Source organism: Siphateles boraxobius, unplaced genomic scaffold (genome assembly GCF_051911475.1).
Source record: "Siphateles boraxobius isolate OS27281-9 unplaced genomic scaffold, OSU_SipBor_1 56, whole genome shotgun sequence".
NCBI classification, from domain to species: domain Eukaryota; kingdom Metazoa; phylum Chordata; class Actinopteri; order Cypriniformes; family Leuciscidae; genus Siphateles; species Siphateles boraxobius.
In genome coordinates, this window is record NW_027509182.1 from 3378790 (window position 1) to 3406076 (window position 27287).

A 27287-nucleotide genomic window follows, 5' to 3' on the forward strand; every position below is an offset into this window, starting at 1 on the left:
CTATTCTTCATCAAATTTAATGTCAACACAACATATTCTATCAGTTGTTATAGCTGGACTTTAAAGTTAAAAGTAACAAAGAAAAGAAAAAGAAATATCTAGGTATCTATTACACATTTAATATATATGCTAAACTACTTTGCCCTGAGAAAATTAGCCTTTTGATTACATTTTTTCTTTTAGAAAGTGGTCTAAAATAAGTTTTCAAATACATTTTTATTTAAAGTGTATTAAAGTCATTGTCTTGTATGATATGCATTTTAATTTAATTTAATAAGCACTGCAAATCCTATCATTAGTAAATGTTTAAATGAAAATGTTTTCTCCATTTGAAATGTATGATTTTTAAAGTAATACATATTTAAGTGCCCTGTAAAAAAAAAAGTTTCTTTTTTTCATTAGCTGTCAGGAGACAAGTGCATTCTCATTGTCAATGCATTTAACATCTTAAAGTTTAAAACTTGTTCTTAGGTGAGAGACTGACATGTTTCATTGTTTCATACAAGTTGTTGGTGCATTTGTGCAGTTACTAAAAGTCTAGTATAATTTTAGTCTTAAACAAAAACAAACCACAAAACAATGCATAACCTATGTTTCTATTTTCAGAAAAAGTGTATGCCTTGATTTAGTAAAGTATTTCATCAATCCTTACTAAAAAGACTGGTTTAATAAACAGACAGGGAGGTAAAACACAGGGGTAAGGTTACATTTCATGACTTGACTGAACACAGACACTGTAACCTCAACCAAACACAATGTTGGAAGTTAGCAGGACTGAATATCCAGGCAGAGCTGACATCCTGAACCAGAAGACTGCAGTTGTTATGTTTAAAACATCTTTAAGATATTTGAATGTATAAAGGTAGGCTACCAACAACAATTTAGGTTGCGTAATATACTGACAGAAATTAGGCTATTTTAAAAACTTGAACTCTGTTAATGTCATGTTGCAATTGATTAATTCCTTGTGTCCAATTGTGTTAAGTGTCCGTCTTTCGGAATTTAACACTGTTTAGTTTCATAGCACGACAATAAATCCGTTTGACTTGATCAGCAGTTTGGAATCATTGAAGCATCAATGTATGAAGAGTCAAAAATGGCATTGCCCTTTATTATTCAGTGGTATACCCGTATTTCGAGGCAAAAATAAAATCAGCTTCTGTTCAAAATCAGATTATAAATTCAACAGAACACCTCTCAAAGAAATGATGTGGTCCATACATTGCATTATTTACCAGCAGAGGGCGATGTGAACTTAAAAAAGGGCAATAACAAAAACTTCAGTCATAAGAATGACAGGTCATGCCTGCAATCTGGGTGATGATAAAAGTATCAAAGCACAAGGATTTGCAGTCATCAAAGATTCGGGAAAGACTGTTAGGCTTCTTCAAACTATTTAAAATATATTTCGACAGTCTGACTTTCCCCTTGTTGGTTACACAGTAGCATAGCCTATGCTTTCCATCTCTCTGAAAGCAACAGAAGAAGCCCCAACCAGGAAAACAAGGCGTTTTTTAGAATTTATGGTCACCAAATGTGTTATCATTGACAAGGAATTAATTTCTGTCATTCATTTTTAGAGTGTTTAATCTTGTGCAACTTTTGCGCAGCTAAGAAAACATTTAAATAAAACATTTAGTCTATTACGTTTTCGTGATATATTTTTGATATGTAGCCTAGGCTAGATAAAGCTGTAGACTTGTAATGGCAGTCTTTTGATTTGTCAATTCACCGTCCGATACCATATTGGAATTAAAAGAAAACATCAACATAGGCTACTACTTACATAGGTTATAGCTATATATGGGCGTAGATATAGGACTATAAAAAACACAACAACAACAATAATAATAATTATCTCTTTATCTCTGTAAATACACACTGTTTGTTAAAGTGGTAAAACTGTTTAAACGCACTAGAATCCGCCGTTTGAAGCGCTCAGAGGGATAGACGCACTCATTCTTCAGTGGGGCGGCTATTGGAGCCAAGTGATCAGTCATTGACTAATTGTTTTAGACAAACATTTTTTTCTCCAAGAGAGTACAAGGTCGAGAATTTGGCTCTGTTAATTGGACGTAACAGAATTTAACAATAGCCTCTCAATAAAACGAGTTTTGTGATTATGGTTTTAGAAAGAGAAGAAAAGAGGCGAGGGGGCTCTCTAATTACCAGCCAGGACTCTGGAGATCCCGTCGGTCATTGTGCGCGGGTGTGCAGAGACTGTGTGGCCGGCAGGCAGGCGACAGGCGCCGGATTGTGAACAAAGGACTGTCTGCTGCTGAGGCTGTGAGGCGTCCCTGCCGAGGCGATTAACCCTTCCACCAGGACGGTGACACTTTTCTCGACTCCCTATCCTCCCCCACCCCGGGCATAATGGTAGTACAGTATATAGATATAACAGGTGAAGACAAGATGAGTGTATTAACGACCGACACTCCTAAGAAATGTCCCGCACAGAACAAACAACACATTGTAAGCAAGTCGGTAGGCTATAGCCGAACGTAAATAGGCCTACTTTTTCAAGTTGGTGAACGAATTATGGTGAACAAATTGAAATGTTTTAAAGACATTGCCAATCTGTCTTTATACTGCAACTGATCAGAAATCATTAACCTATTTATTATTAAATCGCAGTGACTGAGATAGGCTAGCACGTGCATCGCAGAGACGTGTAGGACTATTTGATGTGTGAGTTTTCCTCTGGAAGACGTAGGCTGTTTAGGCTAGTGTTTGCTCATCTGCAAGACGTCTATGAGACGTTTCTTGTCAGATGTCAAATTTATAGGCTTTATAAAATGTCTTGATCTAGAAATAGGTTTATGATCTAGAATACATGTAAAACTGGCTTTTTGTTTAGCCTATCAAAGATATGTATTTGTACACAGCGCTTTCCAGACAAAGTGCTCTTTATAAGACATCTTGGAGGAGGTAGTAGGCTACGTGCTACCTGGGATTATTTGTCACAACATTTGTCAATAAACTAGGTTACATCCCGGCGATCAACAGATGGCGCACAACCAATTTAATCAGTTTGACTATATTTATGTAGGACTATTTTATATAAGCACGGCGACATTGTTAGATTAAATTAAATAATGTACTGGATCTCAGCCCGCAAATAAAGATACAAATGTTTGAATCCCAGGATCACGCAAGGCAAAAAGCTGCAAGATAACCTATATGCATCTTACCTAAAACAATGGCAAGAACACTGCTCAGGTAGCCTATATGAGTGATCTGATCAAGAATGACGAATACAGAAAATAAAACGTAATGCTAATAATTTACACGGAATCATATGTACATAGCCTAAATGCAGTCCTGTATTTACATAAATGAAGTAATACAAAAGACTAAATGAACACTTTCGTTTTATTTAACTGAGAAATTGCAACAAAATCGCTCATTAACCCGAAAATCCAGCACCGAGATGTTTAAACAGACAGCTCTCATACGAGAAACCTTCTCAATGCAAGATTAGAAAGAAACCTGAGTTGTCCCTGCCTATGGACCATCATTAAATTTAAACATATTTTGTTGAATTTAGCTACAAATGAATAACGTATCACCAGAGATTTAGATTTACAGTGGCTTTTCCTTGACTTATCTGGCAGGATATCACAAACATAACACATTCGGTTTCCTGCAAGCGCTATATTGTTCATTATTTGTAAATGGGAAAATATATAAATGTTACAAATTGAGACCTAATACTATTTACACACCAATGTACAGTTTTGAATAAATTAAAATCTGTCTCCTTCATTAACCTTATTTACATACGTGTTACTTTTATTATTATTATAAATAATTAGAAAGAAAGGTCCCAGACATAGACAACTTAAACGTTGAGCATCCTCATATGTTGTTTACAGGCTTTTTTTTCTTGCTTTTTTTTAATACACTGAAATGTGAGCCTAAAATTGGCATCCACATTCAAATAGATAAAGAACATTCCAGGTGAACATTCATAATATAATTTCATCGCCAAATCAAGGATGAGCGAAATCAGCATGCTTTATAGATCCGAAAGAGGGGCGTAAAATAGCCTATGTTACAGTTCTCGTCAAAATCCAGGTGTGGGGCTTGTGATGGCCTATCGATAGGGGATGTTCCATTGTCTGAGCCATACGTTCAAACGTTCAAACTCATTTTCATTGAAGCATAGTTATGTAATAAGAAAGAGTCCGCGGTAGTGTTCATGGGGTCACTTTGGTGAATCGCTACGGGGTGACACGTCTCTGTGTTTCTCCAGTCCGCTTACTAATCTTTGTATATTTTGCAGTTCGTTGATGGAATCCTTCCCTGAAGATTTGGGAGATCCTGAGCTCTGTCCGGTTCCGGTTTTATGGCTGTGATGCTCAGAAATGGGACTGCTCTCCCTGCTGCCTGATTTCGATGACCCTGACTCCCCGCTCAGCGTGCTTGGTATTCCGGTGGCGAGCAAGCCAGAGCTTTGAGGAATAGACACGGGGATTTGATATGGGTTGAATCGCATCCTTGGCCTCGTGCTGGTGAGAAAGGGGTTCCGGCTGAGGGTGGACGCGGCACTGCCGGCAGGGAGAGCAGAAGCCGCCGCTGCCGCAGCCGCCATGTACGTGTACGGGTAGGGTAGCAATCCTCCGAACGGCTGCATGGAGATACCCTAAATGTAAAACAACAACAAGATATTTGAATTCACTGTCAGACCAAAATAAAGAAATAAATTCACCGTGTCCAGAAATATAATTATAGTCATTAATTGAACGTGTTGCTATATTGCGCAAAACACCATCGAAAGGAACATATGTTGGCTTAGCGCGGTTAGCAAATATCTGCATTTGTTTACTGCGTGATAAAATAATGGAAAAACTGTCTCCACGCATAAACCCTAGGGGTGTAACAATATATCGTGTTTACAGAGTTTTAGTGTCATTACTACATTAAACTATGTGATTGTTGAATATAATGTATAATAATACAATGGGGGAATATTTGTGGGTAGGCCTACTTATAGTGCAAAATGTCTTGTTTTCAGTAAAAAGTGGCCTACATTATTTTAAGTCAATGACTGAGTGCAAGCACATTCGTCTAAAATAATTTTGTATTTTCAGCTTCAGAATCATGAATATTTTTCATTCTGTTGTCACCATTTCATTTACACCCCCAATGCAATACCAAATTTAGCATTATAATAAACAGAACACTTTTTGTTAACCTTTTATCAAATGTCGTGGAGTACCGCAATAATATAGTATCATCAGTTTAGTATCCTGATATATGTTTGGAATCGTGACACAGATTTACAACAAATACTTAGGCTATATATTTTGTCTTGGGGAATCTGTGATAACATCTGTTGGCGAACATTTAGAAAATAGGCTTGAAATGCATTTTGTTAGCTATATGCCATAGTCATAAACAATAATCATACCTGAGATGCAAGCATATGTTGTGATAAGTGGAATGGGAAAGGGTTCGGCGAACTGGTACTCTGGGAGGAGAGGCTTCCATTCTCTAGTCCACTTGCTCCAGACATAGAGGCTAACAAATGTCCCATGCCCATGGTTGAGAAAGCACTTGGAGTCATAGCAAACTGCCCGGGGTGAAATAAGAGTGGTTGTCCTGCACTCAGTGGGTTAAAGAAATGTTGATTGTGTAAACCAGAGAGGGCTAGACTTTGCAAGTGACTTGCGCTGAAATGCGACGGGCTCTCTGTTTGAACCATCAGTGGGGAAAAGCCATCTTTGACTGGGCCCATGGAGTCTGCATCCTTTTTGGCGGTATCTGATTCTTTCAAATTCCTGCTGTCCAGTTTGTCCTTCTCCAAGTTTCTGATGCTGAAGACAGAATCATTCTCTTTCCTCGATTCCGAGTAGTCCCTTTTCTTTTCAAGGTTAGATCTGTCCTTGACTCTTTCCTCGCAACGTGGGCTGAATGGTGATCGTGGTCTCTGATCTGGACTATTGACTCTGATCATTCCATCATCGTGTTGGTCTAGTTCGTTGTCGCTTTCATCACAGTTTTTGTCATCTGGAAAAGACGAATATTAAGCACATCAGATTTATTTTCTTTTGTTTAACCACAAAAGATTTTCTTCAATAAATTTGACTCCTTAAAACACACCGACTTGCATCTGTTTAATTACTCCCTGTGATTACACAAGGATGAGATGAAATGTTTTCCATTATAACTACTTCCTCTGTTTTCATCCATGGCACAATGAGCATGACTCCATGAAAAATTTGAGATTTGAACAGTTTGAAGGAAAAATTTTAATGAGCTCCTAATTAATCGTGATGAAATTCAGATGACAAATTGGCAGACCCAAAGCATGTGGATGAGACATTCTCTATATCTGCTGCACTTCGTTTATATATCATGACATGCCCTGAGGACTATAACTCTTAGCAACTGATCCCATTTTCATAACATGTAAATTGACAATATTTACACATTACACAAATACATTCTACCAAAATGACAAAGATCTGTCAGAAAACTTTATAATATTCATCTGTAAATTAGTCATAAAATAGCTTAAGCTAAATTAAAAGACAAAATAATAAAAAATAAAGTCAGGAAGTACAATTCATAGTTTGCATAAAGTCAGAAACTACAATAGGCTACATAGTTTGCACACATAGACAGTTTGTTATGGATCATGTCTTAAGTGAGATTTATTTCTTAATTTGTCATTAAACGCCACAAAATGGAACAATGCATGATAATAGATAAGGCTACGAACATTCATAAAGATTAAATGTATTTAAATAATTTTAGACAGTCCCTTAATTCTTATCTGCCCTTTTAAAATAATTTAAGCCTGTAATTAATCAGATGTCATATAAAATAACAGACTGGGTGATTACAAATCATAGAACAATAGTAGTGCATATTTATAGTGTATAATTGCACATTCAATTGCAGCATTCCTTTAGTGTGTTAATCTGGCAGTAGCTAGGCCTATATCACATAGTTACAAAGCAGCTGTTGGAGTTACTTTATATTTTTATGCTGTTTTGATCTAATTGTATGAATTTAATTTATTTATTCATTTTTTATAATTTACTTATCAATATCTTCAATTGTTAAGGTATGCCATGTATATAGTGAATATTCATATATCCTGCTAAAAGCAATGCATTTTAAGCGATAATCCACACTGAAGAACACTGCCATCCAACTAGTTAAAACTGACAGTAACTAAAAAACTAACAGGCAACTGACTGTAAACATTCATCAATTCATTCTCTATCAGCTTTTAATAGCTGCTAGTTCAGCAGCAGCATAAAGTTAATCAACTCAAAGAAAACAAATTATAAATAATATCGAATTCTAGATGTTACACATTAAAATATATTAATCTAATTGTTGGAAATTCCATTCAAAAACGAGCCTCTGTAAACAAGAAACTCTGCACTAAATTACGGAAATGGCACCACAATGCATGTTTTTACCTCGGGATCTGTTGAATTTAGGTGGACTTGTTGCTGATCCAATCGGCGAGTGAACTGAATCCCTGCCAGTAGTTTGTTCGCAGGATGAAGCGTCCGAATCTCCTCCATCTCGATCTTTGCACTGATCATCATACATGCGCATTGACGGCAGGGCTAACTGTTTTCTGAAAATTAAACTGAAATTAGATTTATGTCATGCCTAAATAGTGTTGTTTTAAAATATCCAATGGTTAAACAAAACTTTAGACGTAATAGGCTACCTCTTTTCTCTTCTTCCATTCCCAGTGTCTCTGAATCCTTTTGCGAATGGGTTATGATCGATTTTCAGTTGTGTGATCTATAAAAAAGGGAAACTGCATTTATTGTATTTGATCATGCTTTCCGTCGGCTTATTTCAAATTAACAGCACTAAATTATTTTGAAACTATAATTCTTTTTTTCTCAAACAAACGAATAATCTAGTGAAATAAAATATCAAACGTGTAAAATCTGTCCTGATATAGGCTATATCCACAACGACTGTTTGATGGATTTTTTTGTGAATTAAGTTTAGGCCTAATCAAACCAAGTTTATAACTAAATTGTTAAATGAATAACTCAGTACTTTCGTTTGTTCAACCGAATTCATTGTGACATCACGTGATGCAGCTTAGTCTAGTTTCACACCGCACAAACCTTTCATTTTTACGGGGTCACATTTGATTGTTAAGCATATCGTATTGCTCAAGTTATACACAAGCGACTATTTGGTGCCCGTAGTGATTGTAACTGGCCAGTAAACTTTACGATCATAGGGCCACCAGTCCTAGTGTGCTGTCATCCCAATTATAACTCTATTCATGACCATGACACAAAATAAATAAATAAATAAATAAATAAAAACAGAAGGAATAGTCGCGTATACGGAAGATACTGAACATGTTACAAATAGTTTTTTTCTCTTTCGGCTCTAATAACAATAATAATGATAATAATATGACAACGGATAATTACAAACAAACATTTAAAAAAATTTGCGTTTAAGTGCTGTAGTGGCCTAACTTACCTTGTCATTCTGATATGCAGTGACACCTATAAAATCGGTCTCAGGAAATACATACGTCCTGAAGGTGCTGTAAGGGAGCTTCAGAATGTCGTTGGCCCTAACGATATGAAACCTGGGCTGGTATTTGTGCATTGAATTTAGAATGGTCTGCAAAATAGAAAAGTTTCCAGGTCATAATCAGGTATCACACATCGATTATAAAAGAAATATCTGCACAGTAAATAAAAACATATTTGTATACTCGTTGAGGCCTCGTTTGGATAATTGAGTGATTTATTTATTTATTTATTTAATCGAAAGCTATAACAAGAAAAAATTCTAAATTGCCATTTAAATGATAGGCATATGCATGTGGATAGGAATAGTGTCATTTAGCCTGGAGTGAAAAAATCATGTCTTTGGTTCACGCTGTCGATCATGGGACATAGTTTGCCCCATGGCATTTAATGTTAATGCAACTGCTCTTTCATGCTTCATTTAGTCGACAGACGCTGAATACGCTTCGGAATCCAATTCACCTTAAATATCTAAATTCTGTGCTTAGCTTAATCTCGTAAGCATCTTTGCTTCTTGATCACTTAGATAACTTTATAGTATCCTCTTTTCCTATTATAATGGAAATAAGGAAACTGAAATCTAGAAATCAGCCTATTGACATTGCAGAGTAGCCTAGGTTATATAATACAACGTTACATTTCCATACAGACAAGCAGTTTCAGAAAACTTAATGTAACTTACAAATCCATGTTTATCCGAGATATTATTGGTCAGTTTGAGTTTATGGAAAGCAACAGGCTTTGCCATCCACTGTTCACCCGTGGCCGGGCTATCCGGGTGAATGTACATTCGTTTAGGCATCTCCGGGTCGGCCTTTCCTGCGACCATCCATCGAGAGTTGTGAAATTTGTACCGACAGTCGTCTGCCGCAACAATATCCATCAAAAGTATATACTTGGCTTTTTTGTCCAGGCCGTTCACGCGCACTTTAAACGGAGGAAACATTCTCCTGTGGACGGAACAGACATAGTCATATCTGGGTCGAATTTCTTCATCAAAATATTTATTTAATATTTTAAAGACATTTTAAAATTAATTCTATTTCAGAATACACTTTCCGTTAAAAACACAAATAAATATCCCTCATATCTAAGTGGCAAAGGCAGGCTATTAAACACAATAGTAGCCTATACCAGACGACATCCTTGCAAACATTTTCTAATATTTTACATGCGTATTTATAGTCAAAGGGATTGTTACCCCTTTATACTTCCTATATGTATATATTTCAGTTAGGTCCTGATACAAAAAAATATGGCCTGTGTGTTTTTTTCTTCTCCTTAAAAAGTAGTTCGCCTCGTGCAGCCCAATATTTACATTGTTCAGATACATTAACTTCTACGCTTAATATAACAGACGAGTTTCTAAATAATAACCTTAATAACAGAACGAATTTGAATGTTGTTAGGCTATAATGATGACATGAAATAGATATTGAGTTTTGTGACTGTTCGGTGCCGGCGATTGACCTATAAACATAGCCTATTTATCGAGCAATAGGCCTATTTCATTTCGAGCTAAATTATATTTTCTATAATGAAATATACGCTACTAAACATTTTCAAAGTGAAATACATGAACATCGTTATGATGAATACAAGGAACACTTAAAATATATAATATCCTTACCTTCCAGATTTAGTGATGACCATTTCGGTTCCAATTTTGTGGAATTGATCCCAAAGGTCCTTAGCTTCTAATGTAACTTTAGGATCGTCTTCAACGTCCTCCTCTGGCTCGAGGCTCTTGAAGGAGCGGAGATGAGCCGCCTGGTGGTGATGTCCAAGCGCCGCGTGTAAACTAGCCTCAGCCGCGCCGGAGAGCGCATGATCCGCCAGTGGTTTACTGAGACCCGGTGGTAAAGTGAGCGTTGGAAAGAACGAGGGTTGAGCCGCGGCAAGGAAAGCTGACATGGGAAAGTCGGCCGGCCTGTGCGCGTGAAAAGGGTGATAAGCCATAGCGTTCGCTGTAAAAACTGGATCTCTCATCGGTGCATCCAAAAAGCCAGATGGAAGTATAATTTACAAAAATAAACTGCGCCTTGAACTCGCGTAAGTCCGACTGTCTGTCGCCCTCTTACAACTGAAAGAAGCTGTGGTTTCAGTAGTTGGAGAGGACTGGTAGGAAATGTCACTGCCGTCGATGATGTCCCGTTGCAGCACAGTGATAAAATCCTTCAAAAGTGCAACATTGACACAGTGTAGATTTACAGTTTTCCTACTGTCCAAGCAACTATAATATCTAAAGCAGCCCCAATAAGAATGCGCAAGCCGTGAGCACCTATGTAGAATTGAAAGGTTCTTCACTAACCACACTGTCTTACATGTCCCTTCTCACTGGATCCCCGTACTAATGAACCAGAGCGTCTTGATTGCAGATTTTACGCATTCTGGACCAATTGTAGAGCTCCATAGGCGTGGTTTTGACAGCTCCAGCCAAGATCGTGAAGGGGGGGTTGGCTAGAAGGTGTCGGAAGCTTTCGCAGTAAGAAAACATGTCAACAGAATAAAATATTAACCAATGACAGAGTAAGGATCTGGAAACCCCACCCCCGCATAACCTAACCGAGGAACGGTCATCTAGCTGTACGCAGCCGGGTAAGATAATGCTTTTCACGGTTTACGTTTGATCAGTTTTAGGACCGTATGCATGCTTGATATATTTATGCTCTATTGTCTAACTTTAAGATATATGGACATTACATTTGAAATGTTATGCGTACCCAACATACCAAAATGATTTTAATGTTTAACTGTTGCTATTTGAATGGTGTTTAATAATAGCAACACACACTTTAGAAAAAAATCTAGTAGCAATTGTACTAAACAACAAATGTTTATTTATTATAACGACTTTACCAGAGTTTGCACAGTTAACTGATCTTAAATCGACCGGACGGAGGATATTTCGGGATATTTTATTTCTCCAACCGATATTCAGAACAATGTTGGTTGCACAGATTTGGATGCTCGCTTACAATCAGAGTTCTTTTGAAGGCGAAAATGGAGGAAACTTTCCGCGAGAGAATTGGTTTACGGCTTGCCTACTGGAAGGAATAACGAGGTACTACTATCACACAGAACAACCGCAGATTAACCCCCCCCAAAAGGACATGCATGTAACAAAATCGAGGCATGACCAGGGTATTGTGTATTTATGTAGCCAATAATGCAAGATTCATCTGACCTTTATCCTCATTTTCACAGAACTGTTCAAGATTATTTCACGTTAAATTGGCCGACAGGGTACAGCAGAGTAACAATCTGAGCTTTAAAGCTCCATAAGCAGTCGTGTACCTTTAAGAGGCTCGTCAACAGATCCTTGATTAAGTGGGACTCCGTTTGTTAAAGAGTGCTTGGCGCCAGCCGGCTGGAGTCCCACAATAAGAACCTACCCCTGTCAATTCATATTTACCCCCAAATTCTACAACAGCGTGCACCAATCCACTCGGTCATCCACAAAGCTTAGCCTACATCTTGAGAAAAATCTAAAGAAATGTTTTCTTTGTGGCAGCTCCCGCTTTCAACAATTAGGCTAATTAGATCTAGTGAAAGTCCACGGATGGGAGATTTATCTCCTGTGTTTGAATCGATGTCTGATCAGTTCTGGCTAGGCTATACTTTGACAAATGTAGATTGAAAAAACAAAGAATTAATGGCATTAATTCCACACATAATTTGTTCAGAGATCTGGAAACCCGTAGCCTACAATGTCAACAGGAAATGCATTTGATTTGTTCCTTTCAATTAACTCCTTTCATTCGCTAAAATGCTCAGTGTAAACATCAGAATTGACTTCCTACTGAAGATCCCAAAGCGTATAAGGACTGTCCTGAGAGGGAGACACATTGCGTCTGACTTAATACTGTCAGAGATGGAGCCGCTCTGACCGGGATTGTGAGTCCAGGATTTTCAGTCGAGGGTGTATGGAAAGATATCGCAGAACAAAAGAAGAAGGACATCAGTATATTGTTTTGGACCATCCTGTATCAACATGTTTCGTCTTTGGTAAGAGCTAGCCTACTTTTATTATGTGGGCAAGCTTCATGTATGGAATAAATGATGAACGCAGGTGGATTTCAAATTGTTCAAAAGATATTGGTAAGATATAATATCCAACCACAGATGTCTATATTTAATTGATGAAATTATATGCTGTAATTACTGTATTTTATTGTTCTATTTTATTTTTTGTAAATTATTGAGCAGAAATTGATTTATTATTGATAAATGTAGTATTGTATATAAATACGTTTCTTTAATACATCTTTATTTTTATTTTTTTTTTAGAAATGTGTCTTGTTGTTTGCATAGACCTGTATGAATACAGATAATAAACAAATAGCGTGCATTACATACAAATCATTTTCGTATACTTGAGATTTTGCCATGAGTTTCAAATAAAAATGAATTAGCCTACACAACTGACGATTTTGAGCAATCACATCGTATGCTTTAGTTTATATACCAATATGTTGAAAAGAGGTCTGCACAGATTAACCCCACATGAAGCAAGATAATGATTTTACCATGTATATATACTCATCAAGTTAATTATATAAACAAAATCCATGTAGTAGTCCAACTCATTTATTTGTTCTGGTAAATTTACGCCGAGGCCCCGTGTACCACAGTTGTCAATGCAGGTGTTATTTAAGGGCGCTCTTTCAAAGGTTTTCTAATATTTTCTCTCTTTTTTTCCCCCGAACATAAAACATAACATTTTAATATAACCGATAAGTCTTGAGAACGTAGGCTACATGACTAGGCCTACTCTTCGGTCTTTTAGGTTAAATGAAAAAACAATTGAAAAATATATCATATTAGGCCTATTTATCAAATATTTTGCTGCCTATAAGCTATGTTGTTTCCAAAACGTTTTGTAAGCCAAGCAATCACCATTGCACAGCATCACCCACAAAATGGTCCAAACGCTGTATTTATCCTGTGGATCAAGTTCTTGGCGCCAGACCGTTTAAGACCTGTCAAAGTTCTTCATATTTCTCCGGTTCAAGAACAGCCCAGAACCCCTCCTTCACACTGTCTCCTCCGTTCTTCTCTAGTGCTTCCGAAGTTATAGGTGCATATTCTGTCACCACATGAAATATACAATTGTCGTTCTTCATAGACTGGATGTTTTGCCAGATGCAAAGGCCAAACTAGATATTTTTAAATAACAGCGTAAGTTGTTGTTGTTTTAACATGTTGTGAAAGCAGTGGTGATCTCTAAAAGCATACATTTAGTTTCACACAACTGTGAGAAAAAAAAAAGTTATTTCTCTAAGCCATTATCAGTCGGGTGCGCTAAAACAGGTCGAATTGTTTCACTTTATTATTATTATTTTTTTGTCATGGGTCATAATGCCAAAGAATCTTCTGTAAGGAATGAACATGGATAATATTTGATATTTAATGTTTGAGAGTAAACCTTTGACCTAGCACACTGAAGGTGATGATACACAGGGCAACTTTTTGAGCAATATTGCTAGGCAATGTTGCCGTCAACGGGCAACCAGATGAGACACAGGGCCCACGACCGATCTAAATTATCCAAATAGAAATGTATTGCCCATTTTCAATGGGAAAGTGCCCAAGCAGCAATCGCTCGGCAAGATTGCCCAGCAACATTGCTCAAAAAGTTGCCCTGTGTATCATCAACTTGAGTGACATGAACAATGTGGACAACGGAAATTTGAAATCACGTCATTTAAAATAAATAAAAAAATAATAAGAACTTGTTTTAAAAAACATTTTATATACATTTGTAAACTTTCTTTCTTGGTTTAGAACAAAGAAAACGATCTTACATACAAAATAAAATTATTTATTAAGTTTGCAAACGGAGACAAGCTTATAAGAACATACGAGTTGAGCAGCGCTTAGTTTTAATATTCCATTTTGAAATATTAAAGTGACTGGAAATAAAATTTGATAATTAGATCTATATGACTAATGTACTACTTGTCTTTTGTAAACACAAACACTCCTTTCATCCAGCATCCAAACCAAATACAAGAACACAGAACCAGATTGAAACATAGAGATAAGAATAGAATATAAAGGACTTGTGTGCTATTCCAGGACTTTGCAAGATGTTACTTGATAAAACAGATGTGAACTTTTCAAAAGCATTGTCTTTTATTAAGGTTTTACAGTTTCTTTACGAATTATTACCAAAGAGCCACCTAACATTATTAACGACCGTGCTAGAAAGATCTGGCACAACATTCAGCATTTAAAAATTCAACAACTCACATCCAATAATACACACATTTGAATACCCAGTCTGACAGTATCATACATAATCTACTGAAAGTATCTAGCCTATTTTTCCAACATCCATCAGGTCAAGGATCAGGTACGATTTTTTATTTTGGGGGATTTTTTTTATTGCAATAAATACCGTACAAGCACGAAACTATCCTAAATGTATTATTTAAGATAGGAGCTGCATACGGTTGAATCACTTTAACGAATTATTTCCATCAAGTAGGGCCTATAGAAAATCAGATGAAATAGAAGATCTATTGATCAATATGTTTTTCGAGTACTCAAAAAAATGTTACACACACAAAGAAAAGAAGACAGCAACATGAATCGTCTGTAGGCACACAATCTCATTGTCGAATAAAAAACGTTTTTTTTTTTACTTTTATAGAACTGCCTTTGACCCTTAATTCGAAAGAAAAATGGAAAATATCATTTTGAAACTGTTTTTTTTTCTTTTCTTTTTTTCATTGTAAGAATAAAGTTTTACTGATTCCTTTTCATATTCATCAACAGAAATATGATTTCACCAATGCAAAAGACGGGGAAAATGGCTAATTATAAATCATATAATTTAAATATAATTTAACATAATTTAAAATAATTTAAATTGTAGTTGACAGTATTAAGGTCTACAACTATAGTCTGTAATAATTTGCAGTTGATTTTGTGAATATTTTATGAAAACACTAATTTGAACGCTTGAAAAACAAAACAGTGACACCTATCCGATAATTCACATTTTCTATAGCTAACTCTCCTCGAATTTAAATCTGATCTAAGCATAACGGTTTACAGGCTACCTGTTGATCTGCAGATTGCGCGCTATAATGTGTAGGATATAGGCCATTTGTGTACACTAGTATTGATGGGCATGTATTTGCGTAGTTTTGGACGTCTGTGTCCACTGTTACAAGTTTGCATGCTGCAAAATAAGATACAATAAAAATACAAGAAGGCCTGCTTAAAAGGCAGCATTGCAATGTTATGGGTTTCACAATTAGGCTTAACAACACAATAGGGTTTAATTATTTTTAAATTAAACAATTGAGCCATATTTGGAGTCATGCTTTGCATGATTTCTATATATATAAATGTATATAAATTCAGCAGTTTTGTTTTCTCTCACTGATGCATTACGGAAACGAGAGAAATACAAGTTCTGTTGTTCCTAGCTGATAATGCCCTTTGAGTTCATTTAAAATATTGCTGCATTTTTGGCCATGGTCAAAATTTCCTTAGTCCTTTTTTAAGTCTTCATCTGTTGGAAAGTGGCGAAAAATGTTTGGGATGCCTTGAAAAGGTCATTCTTTTGGCCAGCCTCTGGGATGAGCTTCACCACTGATCAAAGGCTGGCGGGAGTGTGGGAGGGAGTCAGTTCTCTTCTGGGTTGGATTGTAAGGTGAATGTATTAACTTCACAGGTCAATCTCACCCTACATCAGCACAATACACTTCTCTGATGAATGTTTTTATATTGGCTGGTTAATACAAACACAATGTACCTTGGCTTGTGTTGGGCTGCAGGACTATAGGGAGGGTTCATATTGTGAAGTCTGATGGAAACATTCTTGTCGGAATGGTTTCGTGGTATTGTATTGGCAACAAACCTTACTCTGCATGTGGGAACTATCTGTATTGATATTTTTGGTGGTTTCATGAACACGCACACACACACACACACACAACACACACACACACACACACACACACACACACACACACACACACACACACACACACACACACACACACACACACACACACACACACACACACACACACACACACACACACACACACACACACACACACACACACACACACACACACAGGGACATGCCATAGACGCAATGGTTTTTATACGGTACAAACTATATATTCTATCCCCTTACACTAACCCTACCCCTAAACCTACCCATCACACAAAACTTTCTGCATTTTTACATTTTGACAAAACCTTTAATTACTTTATTTTTATACCAGATTTACAAAATGAGGACATCCCTAAATGGAGGTTTTTGGAGATTTTGTCAGGTTTTGGTCACTTGAGCCAAAGTTACACAAAAAAACAAGAAAACAAAGTTAAGTAGGTACACACACACACACACACACACACACACACACACACACACACACACACACACACACACACACACACACACACACACACACACACAGACACAGACACAGACACAGACACACACACACACACACACACACACACAGACACACACACACACACCACACATACCACACACACCACACACACCACACACACACACACAAACAAACACACACACACACACACACACACACACACACACACACACACACACACACACACACACACACACACACACACCACACACACCACACACACACACACACACACACACACACACACACCACACACACCACACACACACACACACACACACACACACACACACACACACACACACACACACACCACACACACCACACACACCACACACACCACACACACACACACACACACACACACACACACACACACACACACACACACACACACACACACACACACACACACACACACACACACACACACACACACACACACACACACACACACACACACACACACACACACACACACACACACACACACACGTGCTCCCTCTGTCTCTCTGTGCTGAGACTGCAGGCGTATGACAATACACTTGTAGTCTAGGAAGTGATCTCAGAGGTCCCACACAAGAGGAATGGCTCCCTGGATACTAAGGGTAATAACTCGTAATTAAAGCCATACGATGAGTTGAGTCAAAAGGTATAGGGAGGACAGGTTATGGGACATTACTCGCTCTTCTTTTCTCTTCTCTTCTCTTCTCTTCTCTTCTCTTCTCTTCTCTTCTCTTCTCTTCTCTTCTCTTCTCTTCTCTTCTCTTCTCTTCTCTTCTCTTCTCTTCTCTTCTCTTTCATTTCTTAGGTGATTCTTTGGAGATTTAATCTATGAGAAATAAAAACACAAAAGAGGTAATTGTTGACAAACAATTGGTAATAAAGAGCTATAAAAATAAATGTGTATGGCAGATAATCTAAATAATTAGCTATTCTGGAGATCATATTAAAATCTTTGACTTTTGATTGAAAATACTTTGGTTTATTGGAATCAAGAGAAACACCTGAGAAGTAGGAGACAGCGAATTCTCCATTTCATAATTTACTCACTCTAATGTCCTTCCAAAGTCATGTGGCTTTCTTTGTTCTGCAAAACACAAAAGATACTTTGAATAATGATTCAGCTTTTTTGTAAGCTATATATTATACAAGTCAATGGCATAACCCAAAATATTCCAGTTGTGAAAAGGACATTATGGTAGCTTGACGTATGAATTGACTGCTATAGTCTAAGTCTTCTGAAATTACATGATCACTTTGTATGATTAACTGATATTTAAGCCTTTATTCAATCACAAATCAAACGGTCAACGCACACATACACAGAACACATCCAATATGGCTGCTGAATTTCATTGGTTCTTGCAAATCACATGACCAAAGTCATGATGTTTGAGGTAAGAATATACCATTTGAGTTGTATGGATTCCTTTTATGCTACCTTTTTGCCCTTTTTAGAGTTTTAACATTTTGAGTCCCATTGACTTTAATATGAAAAAAAAATCTGAATCTGAAACAACATGAGGATGAGTAAATGATATCAGAATTTTATTTTTTTCATTCAGTTTTCCCTTCAGCCAAAACGAGATCCTGACTGAGTCCTGACTGTTCTCAATAAATTGTACACTGACTGTTTAAAGACGCACTGGAATAAAGAAAGAAAACGACAGACAATCAGAGAAAGATGACACAAAAGGAATGGAAAAGGTGTTCTGCAATAGATTTCTCTTGAACGATTGGCCCACTACATCCAGCCATTCTCCAACCCCTGAATGATCAGAGAAGAAAGCAGACAGGAAGAGGTCCATCAATCTCGCTTGCTTTCACCTCTCCGGTCACAGTCCACACCTGGGACACATTTGACATTATGTTAGGTCACCCTGGGCTCTGATGGAGTCACTGCAAGGTCGAAACTGTAAAGTTGAAATCCCATTCAAAAGCTTAGACATCACTGAGATTAACTTTATTTTTCTCACTGAGGCAGCTCAGATTGCACAACCGGTACAGATGTGATGAGAAGTTAACTTGTTGCTAAACGATAATGGGCTAAATGTTACACAGGCTGAGGAAGACACTGTGATTGCCCAGAGATGGGAACAAGAGGGATTATATACAGTTCATGACATCAAGTATTTCTGTCAAGGCATAACAATGTTTCAGCAAAATAAAACAGTAAAGACAGAACTGCAATTTGGCAGTTTATTTATATTTAAAGTAGGGTTATGACACGATTAATCGCAATTAATCGCATCCAAAATAAAAGTTTGTGTTTACATAATATGTGTGTGTACTATGTATGATTATTTTGTGTATACTGTAAATACACACACATGCATGTATATATTTGTTATTTATATATAAAATATTTATATGTAATATATACAGTACATGCAAATATTTCTTAAATACTGTACATACATGCATGCGTTTGTATTTCTAAATACAAAATAATTATACACATTACACACATATATATTATGTAAACACAAACTTTTATTTTGGATGCGATTAATCGCGAATAATTATTTCACAGCCCTAATTTAAAGTTATATTATCATTTACTCACCCAGGTGTAGTACTAAACCTGCAAGATTTTCGTTCCTCCAAAACAAAAGATATCTAAAGAGTTCTTCAACCGTTTTTCTTCATCTTCCCATGCAATGAAAGTCAATTTGGTCCAATGTTGTGTCGGACCCATTTGACTTTCATTGTACGGGCAAAAACGATTCTTTACATTATCTTCGAACAATGTTCCTTTAATAAAACCATGCAATAATACAAATATCACATTTGCATTATTCTCTTCATTATTATATAACACCAAACATGCTGCACGGTCACACACGTGACTGAACCAGTGCATACGTTTTGTATGTGGTTTTATCTAATCTGCAATGATATCATTTTCTCGGCCAAAGATCAGATCCAGTCCTGTTCTGAGCCCCAGCTCGCCCTGGAATGTGAGTGTGGCTCATTACTTGAAAAGACTTTAGCTGATGAACACCACTAAAGACCTAAAAGCCTTTCCTGTGTGGCCTAATGCACCCACATTGTGAGACTTTTCAGACACTGGACTGCAGCTATTTGCTTTTTTTCTTCTTCTTCCCCTGAATTCCCATCGGTCTGCTGGTTTGGATCTAAAAAAGTGAATTAAACATGTTGGAAATTCAAGCAAAACTCACCGAGACAATTTGTTCATTTAAAAATCTAATTGCTTACATAAATAATTGTTGAGAATCCAAAAACTTTCAACAGTTTGGCACACAAATGTGCAACGTATGAAGAAACGTGCTTGAGTAAAAAACTAGAAAAATAGACCAACTTCAAGAACAAGCACACTAAAGGTCCGGCTTTAGAGCTCTCCGGTGCATAGCTATAATCTTCTTACATTTTATGTTCTCACTTTTGGCCTGATACAGGCAGATATAAATCTGTCTGCTTTTACATCATATCAAAATGGCTTTATTGTTAGTAAAACTGAGACCTCAACAATATATACACTACCAGTCGAAAGTTTTGGATCGTAAGATTTTTAATGTTTTTAAAAGAAGTCTCTTCTGCTTACCAATGCTCCATTTATTTAATTAAAAATACAAAAAAAAAACAGTAATATTGTTAAATATTACGACAATTTAAAATGACTGTTTTCTATTTTAATATATTTTAAAATGTAATTTATTCATGTGATCAAAGCTGAATTTTCAGCATCATTAATCCAGTCATCAGTGTCACATGATCCTTCAGAAATCATTCTAATGTGATGATTTGATGCTCAAAAAAACATTCTTTATTATCAATGTTGAAAACAGTTGTGTACAATTCTTTTTTCAGGATTCTTTGATGAATAGAAAGTTCAAAAGAACAGCATTTATATGAAATATAATCTTTTCTAACATTATAAATGTCTTTACTGTAACTTTTGAACAATTTACTATTATCCTTGATGAATAAAAGTATTGATTTATTTTACTTCTTTCCCGCCAAAAATAAAATAAAAATTCTTACTGACCCCAAAACATTTAAACGGTAGTGTTTAATGTTACAAAAGCTTTCTATTTCAGATAAATATTGTTCTTTTGAACTTTCTATTCATCAAAGAATCCTGAAATAAAAATGTAAATAACTGTTTTCCACATTGGCATTAGTGAGAAATGTTTCTTGAGCATCAAATCATCATATTAGAATGATTTCTGAAAAATCATGTGAAACTGAAGACTGGAGTGATGATGCTGAAAATTCAGTTTTGATCACAGGAATAAATTACACTTGACCATATATTCACATACAAAACAGCTGTTATAAATAGTAATAATATTTCCAAAAATCACTTTTTTTATCAAATAAATGCAGCCTTGCAAAAGAGACTGTTTTAAAAACATTAAAAGTCTTACCGATCCAAAACTTTTTACTGGTAGTGTACCGAGTGTCTCATAAAGGGAAAGCGTCCACCTCTTTGACTCTAAAGCTAATTGCTTTAAGACACTCGAGCAAATCTGGTCTCAGATCAGATCTCCACCATCCACAATTGACCCCCCCCCCTTCTCTCTCTCTCTCTCTCTCTCTCTCTCTGATTCAGAACACATTGCCCCGAATGAAAGCGCCGCTGTGACAGAGATACATGGAGGGCGGCATTAGGCTCAAAAACTGAGCCTGAGATCAAAGGGAAACACAGGAGGCTCTTAATCAGTGAGTTGTGCCAGTGTCAAACCTGAGTGAGAGGGACTCAAGGCCAACTCGTGACTTACCCCAGCCCGTCTTGGCCATCCTCAGCGGCAACACACATCCACAGGCCCCTGTGCTTCCTCTCCTCCCTCCTCCTTTCTCTGATTTGTCATGTTGTTTAAAGTATAATCCCACCATGATGCCCCAGCTGTCTCTGGTTAGCGCTTGCACGTCAAAATGCCTCTCTGTGGATCAGGCTGCAGGAAGATGAATCGAGCGCATGCTCTCCACCACCATATTTTCCAATCAAGCTTCATTAGACAGGGCAAAGCTAGGAGACATCCTCACCTCCAGTGCTCTACAGCCAGATCACTGACATTCAGGATGGGCTTGTGTTACATGCTCATTATATACATAACATTTCCATCTGTCAAATTAGGAATTGTCCATGTGACCAGCACAATAAAGCGTGTACATCTTCCTGTTTTACTAGGCTGTTGGTCTTTCAGGTCTCCCTGAACACTCCCTCTAATGAATTTCTTCAGACAAACCAACCCAGCCTCACAAAAAATTCGTACAAATTTTATGAGGTGGCTTATTCGTACGAATTCATATGACCTGAGTATGAATTTCATATGAATGACCTACCTCTCACTCGCCCATAAACCTACCCATCAGTGGGGTCTAGACAAATCGTACAAATTCGAATGAGAGAGGTTGTACGAATTCGTACAAATTATTAGCCACCTTTTACTCACTCGTATGAATTTGTACGAATTGGTCGTGAGATAGCGACCAATTCTCATTATTTGTTGTACGCTTGTTGCTATGTCAGGCAAGTTGAGATGCTCAAACAAACTATCACCATTGGTTAAAATAAAGATGAGTAAATGGATCTAAATGCAGGAGTTCAAGACTCTATTTAACAAAACTCAGGACTAGAAACAATAACAAAACAACCAAGTGGAATGTGACGAGAACTGACAATTAACTGATGGAAATACACAGCTTATATAGAACAAACAAACTAATCAGTGTAATGAATCACAGGTTTAAACGATAATCAAACAGTGAGTAACCAAGGAAACAAAGTCAAACACATAGGAAACAGAATGAAAAATTAGCAAAACTCAACAACTCTATGAAAGCAACACACAAGTAAAAAGCTATGTTATATATATATCAATAAGTTGTGAACCAGTTTTGTTAAAATATTATTTCCCCCCTAAGCACTTACATTTCAATAATTTAATTATTTTAATTTTAAAGGATTCAGGACAGTATCAGGACAGTTTTTACTTTATGGCCCTAAAAATATAAAAAGAAATAATTTGAATACAGAAATGAAAAATATTGCCATTTAGGAGGTGTATTCAAGTTATTGTTATTAATAGCATTTTTATGTATTTCTGAATAAATTAATAGGCTAGTTAACACAAAAAATAATCATGTCACTGACTCACATGAAAACAAATATTTGAGCAGTGAAAAAAAAAATAAAGCCTTTATATGTCATGTTTAGCATACATGTTTTAGTCATCACTGTGATTGACAAAAACTAAACAAAATCCAGTCTAATAGTTGTACCAGTAGAGGGTGTCTTGCTGCTGAGCTGTTCTGAATAATGTTTGACATTTCTATACATCAAACCCTCCTTGTCTACAATGATTGGACACATTTGAGAACCATTTTCTTGCTCATGTGGGCATGGCTTTACTATCAGGCACCAATCACAAACTGAAAACAGATACACCTCATCATACTTGTTGGGAAGAGGGGAATCATTAATGAGCCTGGTAGCATGCAGCATTGTTATCATTAAATACACTTCCAGACATTGCAGGTGGAAGCGGAGGAAGTTTAGAGAGTAGGACTAGAGCCGCTTTCAATTACGCTTTAATGAAAACCCTGCTATGGCACTGCTGAAGCCTGGGGCAGGGGAACCCTGCACTGTTGAGCCATGAGTTAAGCCAGAGTCCCTGGCTAAATATCTTGTTTCCAAATCAGCCCATGAGCTCAGAACCACTGAATTGAGATCGGATCAGATACGTTACATATCTGGCTGTCAAAGTTCACATGCTTGGAATGTAATGATATTCTGGTGAGGGAGGGGGGCATCAAACACTGTTAAACTGAGTATGATTCATACAAGTACTGATGCTGTGCCGGTCTCTCAAGATGGATCATGGATGAGCAATACATTCACAAAGAAACAAACACACTTCTAGACTTGTGCACAATTTATTGCATCGTTTAGTTCCACGTAAAAAAAAAACAAAAACAAAAACAAAACAAAAATTAAAAACAACCATTTGACACAAACATGCACAACAAACATTATTTTGTTGTTCTTGGTAGAAATAGAAATTGAAAAAAAAGTATATAGTATATTACTATATAATTATTTTCCTGTAAGTATATTTGTCTAGTTTTCCATTAAAATTATTGGTAATACATTACAACAAGGTTTCATTTGTTAACATTATAATGATCAATAATTTTACAGCATTCCAAAATCTTTGTTAATGTTAATTTCAACATTTATTAATACATTTTTTAAAATCAGAAGTTGTATCTGTTAATATTACAGCACTCTAAGAGTGAACTAATAAGAACAAACAATTGACAATATAATTTGTGTTGACTAACATTAACATTGATTAATAAATGCTCATATTGCTCTATGTCAGTTCATGTTAGCTGATGCATTATTGATGTACAATTTTTTTTTACTTCAGGCTCAAAATTGTGTTTGATAATAAGACTTGCTTACAGAAAATATAATTTTAATTGATAAGACTATATTATATTCCCTAACCCTAAACCTACCCATCACAGAAAAATGTCTGCATTTTTATATTTTCAAAAAACATAATTTAGTATGATTTATTAGCTATTTTCCTCATGGGGACCAACAAATGTCTCATTAAGGACAAGGATTTGGGATAGTGTCATTTTGATGGGACATTCTGTGCCCATAATGTAGGCCAAATCCACACACACTCACACACACACACACACACACGCACGCGCACGCGCACACAGTAGCCTTAAACAGTTAGATTGGACCCAGAAAATAGAGGCTTCATGAATGTGACTGTAAAAAAACAACAAACCCACCACGCCCGTTCCAGATGGGTTAGGAATGGCAGTCAGAAAAAGGCCCAAGTCCAGATAACATTATGTTAGTGTGACATGGCGCTCAAGCGCATAGGCGAACCGAATCAGGATTTGATTATGCGAGCGGGTGCAGAAAGCCCAGAGCACAGGGCCAGGCACTCAGCCATGGCACGGCCACAGCAAAGATGCATATCTATGTCAAGACACGCCAATGCAGCACCGCATTCAACTGCTATAATCAACCCAGCCTTGCGCCAGGGCAATGTGAACAGATATGTTTCCAATGCAAACAGCCTGTGCTGCAAAAAGCTTACTTCATCGTTATTAGACGTTTTGCAAAACAAAGGAGGGTTTCATTGCATGCCCTGCCAACCTCATCTTACATTTTGTAAGGCCCAATTATGTTTCAAAACCAATTCATAATTGCGCTCTGACCTTGTGCTTCACCAAATAAAACATCTGAAATGGTGCATTCAGGAGAAATAAAAGGCTGTTTATCCTCAATTGGTTGCTAGGGCAAATCCAGAAAGTTTTGAAATGCACTTAACAAGTTTAACACTTTTCATGCAATTGCTTCAAAAGGTTTTATAAGTTTTAAAGTTATAGACCTCCCATTTAGGTTTAATATTGGAACTTTATGAGGATACATGTGAATGCATTTAAGAATGAATCAATGTTAAAGTGTTCGGTTGAATGAAATTGTAATGTTTTGATGAGCGATAAAGATCTGGCAAAAAGGGCTCATATGAGAAATCTTCAGAAAGGGCCTCACAAATCAGTTTGTAAAGCTATGGTTGAATGGCAAACCATATTTGGAGTAATTTACTCAATCAGAAATCCATTGCAAAATTAATTTTGATGAGCTCACTTTTTTTTTGCAATGTATTTAGTCAATAGTTTCATTGAAACTGCTTTTGATTTTAAATGAATACTCAACCACGTTGTTCCAAACATTCATTAGGAATACATTCTTTCTTTTGTGGAACACAAAAGATGTGTGTGTTTTTTTCCCCCAGTGTTGTTAAGGACCACATTGACTTTCATTGTGTGGACAAAAAAGCAGAAGCGGTTGAAACATTCTTTAAAATATCTTGTTCCAAAGAAGAAAGTCATACAGGTTTGCGTTGATGTGCAGGTGAGTAAATAATAGAATTTGTATCTCTTTAAATGAGACAAGGGTGTGAAAAGCATGAGTGAAGTTAATATAATTATTAACTAACTAACATAGTGTAACACCAAAGCCATGGATTTGATTCCAAATTCCAAATTTAAATTGTGTAGAACCCAGTGGACAGAATTATCCATTCCCTACCATTTGAGAGAGTGTGACTATCCATGATGTTCTTAAACCTTGACAACCAAAAAAAATTGTTATGAAATGCTAACATGATAAGCATGGTAGTCGAACAGAATGTGTAATTTTGTCAGTTTAAGTGTGGGAATGTGATTAGACTAGAGGCCGCTTTGAACATTTGTTCATTTTCGAAATGTGATTTGCTTCGGATTTGCACGAATGAGTGAAACTTCTCAGCTTTGGAAATCTGATTATAGAAAGGGGAAGGGATTCTCTTAATCTTCCAATTTCTCTTACTGCTTCTCTGCCTATTTCTAAAAACACCTGCAATCATTCACGAAACAAACTTATTACTGTAGACATCTCTGTATACTCTCCCAGGAGCTACGCATTAAAATTAAATGATTTTGGTCAGTTATTGCTTTGATGGTCACTGAGTTGAGATCTAAAAAATCTACAAGCATTTTACGCTGCAAGCTATGTGCTACACAAAACTCTGCAGGCATTATCGAGCTATCTTCAAAGGATGTCAAGAAGTATCTCACACCCCTTTATAGGCCTCCTGCTCTTCCTAAACAGAAATGACCTCATATTGGCATTGCTCTTCTGAATCCAGACCTCCAAGACCCCCACCTCCCAAGTAAGCATTTAACCATCTGCCACTATTTTCTCCGCCTCAAGAGAAAACAGAAACATTCACAATAGCTGAAGAGTGTTGTGGAGGAGTTGAAGTGAGTCAAGCTAATGATATTCTAGTTTAATGACACAGATACGACTCCCATAATAGCCTTTAGCCTGTAGTCATGTGATATCGCAATGATAAATGAACCTATCCATTGTTTTTATTTAATATGCATCCACATTTTAGTGGTACCTGCCGAAAATTGATGTATGAAGAGTTTATTTAACATTCAGTTTCAAGATTTTAGCCCTAAAGTCATACAGCTTGTTGAGGAGAAGTGTGCTTATTGTAAATGTTTCGAGCTAAATGTTGGATTTTCACCTGGTCTTAAAAATGTCTTATTGACTTGCATTGAAGGAGGGACTCCTAGCTTTCTACTTAGAAAAGAAAAAGAAAAAATCTGTACCAAGTAATGTGGAGATTTTAACATTATTTAAGGACCACTGTACCGATTTAAACCATGTAATTTAACTACAGCAAATGACTATGTTTGAATCAACAATCGACTTTTTGGCTTTATTTTCCCCTGTGTTATGCAACAAAACCACTAGAGGCTGGTG

At 36.6% G+C, this 27287-nt stretch overlaps 1 protein-coding gene across 2 annotated transcripts; it reads right to left on the minus strand.

Moving 5' to 3' along the window:
• Positions 1 to 3354: 3354 nt before the first annotated feature.
• On the minus strand, positions 3355 to 10895 carry tbx2a (T-box transcription factor 2a). 2 transcript variants are annotated; one of them, XM_077206409.1, is made up of 7 exons: positions 10171 to 10895; positions 9223 to 9490; positions 8485 to 8631; positions 7700 to 7776; positions 7440 to 7603; positions 5414 to 6012; positions 3355 to 4645 (listed from the first exon to the last, which is right to left on the minus strand). In XM_077206409.1, the coding sequence occupies exons 1-7, from the start codon at positions 10527 to 10529 to the stop codon at positions 4208 to 4210; spliced, it is 2052 nt and encodes a 683-aa protein (XP_077062524.1). In that variant the 5' UTR covers positions 10530 to 10895; the 3' UTR covers positions 3355 to 4207. The 2 variants fall into 2 exon arrangements, with proteins under 2 accessions (XP_077062524.1, XP_077062523.1); XM_077206408.1 differs by having other exon boundaries at positions 7440 to 7615.
• Positions 10896 to 27287: the final 16392 nt, after the last annotated feature.